Here is an 8,134-nt window from a genome sequence, read left to right on the forward strand (position 1 = left end):
CCTCCCTCCCTCCCTCCCTCCCTCCCTTCTTTTCCCTCCTTTCCTTTCCCCTTTTCTCCTCCCCTTCCTCTTTTAGAACTGGAGGTTGAACCCAGGTACTCAAAAATATACTAGACCAGGACTCTTATTTCTCGCTTATATTCATCCCTCTTTCCATTCTTTACTTTGAGACAGAGTTCCATTAAATCACTCAAACTGGTTTTCAACTCACTTTGTGACTCAGACAAGTCTAGAATCTACAAACCTCCTTCTACAGTCTCCCAAGTACTTAGGATCATAGACCTGAATCACTAGGCCAGCTTGTTGCCTTCTTTAAATACCAGCTTGTCTTGTTTTAGTGGTTTAAAATAAGCACCTTTATTAAGCAGGAAAACTTAAAAATAATGCATTCTAAGCAATAAAGATATTCATGGATTTTCTCTTCACAACAGTCATTTTATAATTTAAACCCTCTGTCCTACAGGGATGTAAGATATAAATATTAAGAATTGTCAGGTGAATAGGATAGGGGCACATATCTGTAATCCTGGCATGTGAGAGCCCAATGCAAAAAGACTGAGTTCCAGGCCAGTTTGAGCTACATAGCAAAACTTTAGATAAAAATAAATAAATAAATAAATAGGTAAGTAAGTAAGTCGCAATGGTTCACTCACTAGATCTAAACTTTAAACAGATTTTTAGTTAACACATAGGCTGCTCGTTCAATAAAGCTGAAGAGGTTTAAAAGACTCCCTCAGGCTCAGTGACTGATGTTCTTGCTGTGAGAGTGTTAGAAACTGGGTCTAATCCCCAGTGTGCATATACAAAAGCCAGGCAAGGTAGGGCACACTTGCAATCCCAGCACTGGAGAGGCTGAGGCAGGAGAATCCTTGGGCATTCACTGGCCAGCCAGCTTGGCCAAACTGACAAATTCCAGACTAGTGAGAGACTCTGTCTCAGGAGAACAAAGTGGAGAGCATTCCAGAAAGACACCTGAGGTTTATCTTCACATGCTCAGCAGGCACACACATGCTAGTACGCATGCTCGGTCGCGTGTGTGCGCACGCGCATGAACACACACACACACACACACACACACACACACACACACACACACACACATTACATTAACTAAAATCCCTTCCATACCATTGAATTCACTTGCAGGCTTGCTATCCTTTGGTTTGTAACTTGTGGATTCACTTCTCCTGTGAAGAGAGGAGTAGGTTATTATATTTTTCTTTCATCTGGAAGCTCATAAATGATTGCAAACTGGAAATTACAGGGTTTTTCAAAAATTACTTTTAGTTTGTTTATGTGCATGTGTGTGCATCCACACATATGCCGGTGCCAGACAAGGCCAGAAGAGGGCATTAGTTCCCCTGGATCTGAGGTCATAGTTGATTGTGATTTATCTGCCATGGGTGTTGGGAATTAAACTGGTTTTTAACTGCTGAGCCATCTCTCTCCATCCCCAGAAATAGTAATTTTGGAGTTCTAGTTTCAGTAAGTTTTAAACTGTTTAATTTTAAAGGGCTGTTAGTAAGCTTTTGGTGACTTCAGCATAGTGAGAAGAGATTAAATGGATGTTTATGGCTGGATATCGTCTCTTCTATCTAGCAACAAGGGCATCCGTCCCAAGCTTGTGGTCTGACTTTTCATTCAACAGTTCAACCAGTGCCTGCTCTGAGAGGTGGGCTGGGTGCTGTAGAAATAGAGAGACCTAAGAAACATAGTAGCTTATAGCGTTAGAAAGACAACACATTCATGTAAAACATTATGCTTAACATTGCCTGAAAGGTACTGTGTATTAAGGGAAGAGTGAATGGTCTCCAGGTACCAAGGAGGGAACTATCACTGCTGGCTTCTCTTAGAATAGTCTGGAAGGCAGCTGTGTTCACCACTAGACCACCAACGCCTACTGAGTTGCCTTGTCCAGCCTTGATATGAGGGTTTGGGCTTAGTTTTATGATGTGATGTTGTATTTGGTGGATGTCCCTGGGAAACAGAGGAGGAGTGGATGTACAGGAAAGGGGAGATGCTGGGGGGTGGGGCTGGGGTTTGGAGGAGTGGAAGGAGGGGAAACTGTTGTTGGGATGTATTGAAAACAAAATAATAATAATAATAATAATAATAGTTTGAAGAGGGCTCCCCCTGGCCTGGGAGACTGCAGAAGACAGCTATTTACACACACTATAAACATGGGCCAGTGTTTAGTAACAGCCACCGATGGCCTGGTTGAGTGTCGGCCTCTGTCCCAGTTCTTTGTCTGCACGGGGAGATGCTGCGGCTAAGAACAGAGTGTCGTTTTACTGTGTTTACAACTTTAGCAAAAAGGAACCACATATTCACATTCACTCAGGACCGTGACTCACAACTGAGGCTGCAACTCTGGAACTTTTGGGGTCTTAGCTAACGAAGTCTGATGTCTGTGACCTCTTCTCAGGAGATGGCTGTGTTCACTGCTGTACCACCGATGCAGTGAGATTTTCTTAAAAAGAGTTATTTATTTATGCATAATGAGCACTCTGTTTGCATGTATGCCTACTGCAGAGGACATCGAATCCCATTACAGATAGTAGCGAGTCACCACGTGATTGCCGGGAATTGAACTCAGCAGTCAGTGCTCTTAACCACTGAGCCATCTCTCTATCCCGCAGTGAGATATTCTTAATCTTTGTTCTGAGCTTGGACAGAGGGTATAGGTGAGAAAACTACTGAAGTAATAAAACAAGTTGAGTTTTAAGAAATTAAACATAAACCTAAAAGAAAGCAAAGTTTTCCTTGGACCAGAGTACTGGGATAACCAAGTATTTTGTATTTAATTGTTCTTTATATAATTGTGTAAATGTTTTCCATACTTAGATCTTTGATTTCTAGGATGCATGTGTGGCTCGTGCTCATAATCCCAGTACTCAGGAGGCTGAGATAGGAAAATCACAGAGTTAAGGGTTTGGACTACATAAGATACTGTCTCAGAAACCATCATCATCACCATCACCATTACCATCATCATCATCATCATCATCATCATCATCATCATCATCGTTATCACTAGCAACAGCTACCACAACACTCAAGCCAAAAGAAACCCCTGAGTTTTGATTTCTAAATTTCTGTTTTCATTTCATTGGGTGCAATAATGATGTAATTGAATATATGTAATATGTGTATATATGAATATATGTATATATGAATATCTACCTATCTCTATATATATGATTTTAAGAAGTTATAGGATGTACTATATATGCTATGTATTACAAGATAAATAGAACCTACACTAAATATGTGATATATATTATACTTCTGTAGCAAGCACATAATATATTAGATAACTTGTAACAAATGTGTAATAAACACATTGAAACCTAGTTGCCGCACTTAGTTGTTTCATACACTGGTACTCACTGTTCCTCTCCATCTAGTAAGTTGCAGTATGTGCCAATCTCCTTCTCTAAACAGGTTTTGATGCCCAGCAGCTGCTCGTGCTCCAGCTTCTGGCCTTCAGTCTCTGTTCGGATTTGTTGCAGCTGCTCCTCCCGTGCCCCAATCTGCTCCTGAATTTGCTGGAGTTGAGCATAGTAATTCCCTTCCGTCTCAGCCAATGAATTTTCGTAGGATTGTTTCTGGAAGAAAAGCAGAGTAAGGCTTGAATGAGGGAGGGAGGGCGGTGTGTCCATACTGAAACATCTTCAAGGTAGAAGGGGGTTGTTAGTATGAGGTGCGCATATATTCTCAATTAAAAATCAGAATGGGTAGGGTTCACTGAGAAAAGTCTGTCAGGGTTTGGAAATGCTGTGTTGGAAGTAATGCTTTTGGACGGAGTTCCTGAGGTTTAATATAACACTGTAGTCATTTAATTATGTATAATACGTTTAATGTAAATATTCATCTCACAGGGGCTACAGAGATGGCTCAGCAGTTAAGAACACTTATTGCTCTTGCAGAGGGCCTGGGTTCCCAGCAGCTTCATGGCGCCTCTCAAACATCTGTAACTCTGGCTCCAGGAGATTTAGCATCCTTTTCTGACCTTCACAGGCACCAGCTACATAAATGATGTGTATACATACATGCAGACAAAACTCTCATAGACATAAAATAAAATATTAAAAATAACCACTATTATATGTACTTATTTACCTATGCACATAGAATGTTAGGTGTTGGATTGATTTGAGTATGTTCCCTCGAGGATTTACGTATGAGGGGCTTGGTCCCAGCGTGGTGACATTAAGATAAGTGGAGACCTTTAAGAGGTGGGGCTAGGGAGAGGTTAAGTCACCAAGAGTTCTGGGAGTAAATCGATTTAGTTCTAGTCAGACACTAGTAAGTTCTCCAGAGACGCTTGCTTTAAAACAGTTGAGCGTGGTCCCTCCCTGTTCTCTAGCTTCCTGTCTCACGATGCTCAAACTTCTGCCATGGTGCCACTTGTTATGTGGTGTAGCCAGAGAGGACTTTGGCACAGTTGGGCCACGCTACTTGGGTGAGTAAATAAATCCCCTTTCATTACAACATATCCTGCGTGGGGTGTTTTGCTGCAGTAGTGCAAATTGTGCAGGCACACACCTTCAGTTCCGTTCTCACGTACCATAGCCGTGATGGATTGAAGCTCTATCTCCAGAGTCTGCAGGTTGCGTTTCAGTTCCATCAGCTCATTTCTGGCTGCCGTGGCTGCTCCCGCGTCATCTGAAATCTGTTGCTGCAGTGATGCACTCTGAAGAGGAACCGTCAGAAGGGTTAGCATCCCACTTGACTGTTTACCAAATGAGCTCCTCTCGTGTCACCTGCTGCAGATGTACCTTCTCTTTAAAGCTGGCCTCTGCATCTTTCCGGTTCTGCTCAGCCAAATCTTCATATTCGGCCCTCATGTTGTTCAACATGGCGGTTAGATCCACGCCGGGGGCTGCGTTCATCTCCACATTGATGTTCCCCCCTGATGCATTCTGCAGAACTCCCATTTCCTGGAAAAGGGTAAACATTAATACCCAGGGGGAGGATTTTGATTGACATCCTGCTAGGGAATGAATAGTGGACTAGAAGAGGGAAATCGGTGCGCGGGGCTGCTCCACAGACTTCCTCACCTCCTCGTGGTTCTTTTGGAGGTACGTCAGCTCCTCGCTCAGAGCCTCCCGTTGTATTTCCAAGTCGGTGGTCGACAGCGTCAGCTCGTCCAACACTCTGCGAAGACCGTTGGTGTCAGCCTCAACACTCTGGTGCAGAGCCAGTTCATTTTCATACCTTAAAGGGTGTGAGGGTGTTTTAGAGTTGGGAATTACAAGCAGGTACAACTTGCAAAGACACTTTGCGCGCTGAGGGGTTGGATGTTCTGGTTCTGTATGTATTTCCAAGGTTTCTTGCAATGGCAAACTATTAAGATAGTTTGGGAGATCCGATAGCTTATAAGTATTATTTGTGTGGTGTGTGTGTGTGTGTGTGTGTGTGTGTATGTGTATTTGCATGTGCATGTGCATGATGTGCACACAGAGGTCAGAGGTCAATACTGGGTATCTTTCTCAATCTCTCTGCACCGTCTTTTTTGAGACAGGGTCTCTCACAGAAGCTGAAGCTTACCAATTTGTCCAGACTGGCTAGCCAGCAAGCCTTTCCTGTCTCTGCTCACCCCTGGTTTTTTGATACAGGCTCTCTCTGTATAGCCCTGGCTGTCCTGAAACTCAGTATGTAGAGTAGGCTGGCCTTGAACACACAGGCATCCACCTACCTCTCTCTCCTGAGTGCTAGGATTAAAGGCACAGACCACCACTGTCTGGCTCTGTCTGCATCTCACCAGCACTGGATTTGCATGTGTGTCCTTTCATTTTGTGTGGATGCTCGGGGTCTGAACTTGGTTAGATCCTCATGCTTTTATGGCAAAGCCTTTACTGACACCCCAACCCTTATAAATACATTATTTTTAGAGGTGTCATTTCTTTATAGATGATCTTTGCCATCCAATAGCATGTCAGAATAAAATAGTGTCATATTTATAAAAATTTATAATAGATCTTTTCATAAAGATGTATTAAATTTTACTTCTTTGTTGATCTAGAATAGAATGGCTTCATTACAATAGTTTGGTTTGGAGGGCTGGAGAGATGGTTCAGTGGTTAAGAGCACTAACTGCTTTTTCAGAGGACCCACGTTTGGTTCCCAGCACCCACACGATGACTCACAACTGTCTGTAACTCTGGTTCTAGTGGACCTGATGCTCACTTCTGCTCTCCATAGGTACCAGGCACACAAGTTCTGCACAGACATATATAGAAGTAAAACATCCATCTACATAAAAATCAAACACACAAAAAATAGGTTTTAAAAGCAAAAGATACATTCCCTAGTGCAGCTGTGGTCTTGTAGCCATGAATAATGACAATTGGTCCACTTTCACCTACTTCATCTTGAAGTCATCAGCTGTGAGTCTGGCATTGTCATTTTGAAGGACAAGGTTGGCATTGCAGGTGGTCATAGACAGGATCTGAACAGGACAGTCAAAGGACATTCCACGTCAGTGGGACCCTGTCTCAGGCATTTGTCTCTTTATTTGGATATTCACAGAAACTTGGTTTTGGGGTATAACACAGTGGTTGAGCTCTTGCTAGCATTATTAGACAAGAACAAACAACCAAAACAAAAAACAAAAAACAAAAAAACCCCAACCATTATTTTATTCAGATAATAAAAAGGCCCAGATAACTTCACTGTTACTCATCAAAAAGTTTGAGTTGAATGGCAAAACAAAAAGAAGTAATGCACCAACCATCCTTGTGGCACTGGATATTGAACTTAGAGCCCTGTACACTCGAGGCAAGCATTCTGCTAACGAACCCCATCCCCAGCTCTCATTTTCATTGCTACTTTGAGACAGGATCTTATTAAATTACCCAGCCCTCCCTCAAACTTGTGATTCGCCTGCTTCAGCCTCTGGAGTGTCTGGGATCGCGGGGCTGTACAATCAGGCCTGGCTCAATTGTGTTGGTTCTGAAGCTATTTCTCTTCCACTATTTGATTCTACTTTAAAAAAAAAAAAAAATCTCAGATACCACTCTCAACTTCAGGAACAAAGACTGAGCAAATTCCACACCCCATAAACTTGCTAAGTAGATCTGAAATGAATCAATTAACTAATTAAGCATATTCATGATAGTGGAGATTAAACTGAGAGTCACAGGCATGCTGGGAAAATTCTATTATATTCCTAGCTTTTTTTTTTTGTAATTGAGACAGGGTCTCTAGGTTCCCAGGCTATCTCAGCCCTGTGATCCTCCTGTCTCAGGCTCTGCAGTCGCTACAATGACTGATGTGTGTCGCCATACCTCACTGTTGACTAGCTTTAAGTTATGCCCACCCTGGGCCTCTAGCCACAGTACGGGACTCTGCATTTCTTACCTGTCGTTTCAAATCCTCAATGACTGAGAAATACCGGCTGCAGTCATGGTCAAGTCTACGGCCGCTGCCAGGCCCACCCTTCTCATACCAGCCCTCGATCTTCTTTTCCAGGTCAGTGTTGGCCTCCTCCAGGGCACTCACATGGTTCAGGTACAATGCCAGACGGTCATTGAGGTTCTGCATGGCCACCTTCTCGTTCCCAGAGAAGAGTCCTGGCTCATTGTTAAGGAAGCCAATGCTATTTCCCCTACCTGACCCCTCGCTGGCAAAGCTTCCTCCAGAAGAGATGCCCCCAAGGGTGCAAGAAAAGCTGCCTTCGGCTCCAGGCCCAACACACACATTCCCAGCCACAAAGCCTGCCCCTCCTCTGGACAGCCTGACGGACCCAGCTCGAGAACAGACCCTGGATCCCCCCGAAAACCGAAAAGACATGGCGATGGCACAGCACGGCAGCCTTCTTCCCCAGAGAGGTTCGAAGCCAAATTTTATCCTCCACGGGGCGATAGCTCCACTGGCTTTTTATAGGATTCAATCTTAGCTCTGCCGATCTGTAATAAAACATTATTCATATCCTAATTGCTGTTTTTCATAATTGGGTGATTTTTAATAGTGTCCAGTAGGTGGCAAGGAGCCCCGAGGATATTTTTTATATATAAAAAAAGCGCCCGGGACAGTGATCCTAATTCATAGCCTCACAGTGTTAGTAACACTAAATCACAGCCCCAGAGATTACAGAGAGAAAAACCATTACCTGGGTTACCAAGATGAG

At 43.3% G+C, this 8,134-nt stretch overlaps 1 protein-coding gene across 1 annotated transcript in view; it reads right to left on the reverse strand.

The window, feature by feature from the left end:
* The window catches only part of LOC110331938 (keratin, type I cytoskeletal 26), a 9,469-nt gene extending 1,616 nt beyond the window's left edge, over positions 1-7,853 (reverse strand). The window contains exons 1-7 of the mRNA XM_021212818.1: positions 7,366-7,853; positions 6,372-6,454; positions 5,064-5,220; positions 4,782-4,943; positions 4,571-4,696; positions 3,391-3,608; positions 1,129-1,187 (exon numbers count right to left, since the gene is read on the reverse strand). Coding sequence (XP_021068477.1) covers positions 1,129-1,187; positions 3,391-3,608; positions 4,571-4,696; positions 4,782-4,943; positions 5,064-5,220; positions 6,372-6,454; positions 7,366-7,797 — 1,237 coding nt within the window. The 5' untranslated portion in view covers positions 7,798-7,853. The remainder of the gene's footprint in view (positions 1-1,128; positions 1,188-3,390; positions 3,609-4,570; positions 4,697-4,781; positions 4,944-5,063; positions 5,221-6,371; positions 6,455-7,365) is intronic.
* Positions 7,854-8,134: the final 281 nt, after the last annotated feature.

This window comes from Mus pahari, chromosome 14, assembly GCF_900095145.1.
Source record: "Mus pahari chromosome 14, PAHARI_EIJ_v1.1, whole genome shotgun sequence".
Classification (NCBI taxonomy): Eukaryota; Metazoa; Chordata; class Mammalia; order Rodentia; family Muridae; genus Mus; species Mus pahari.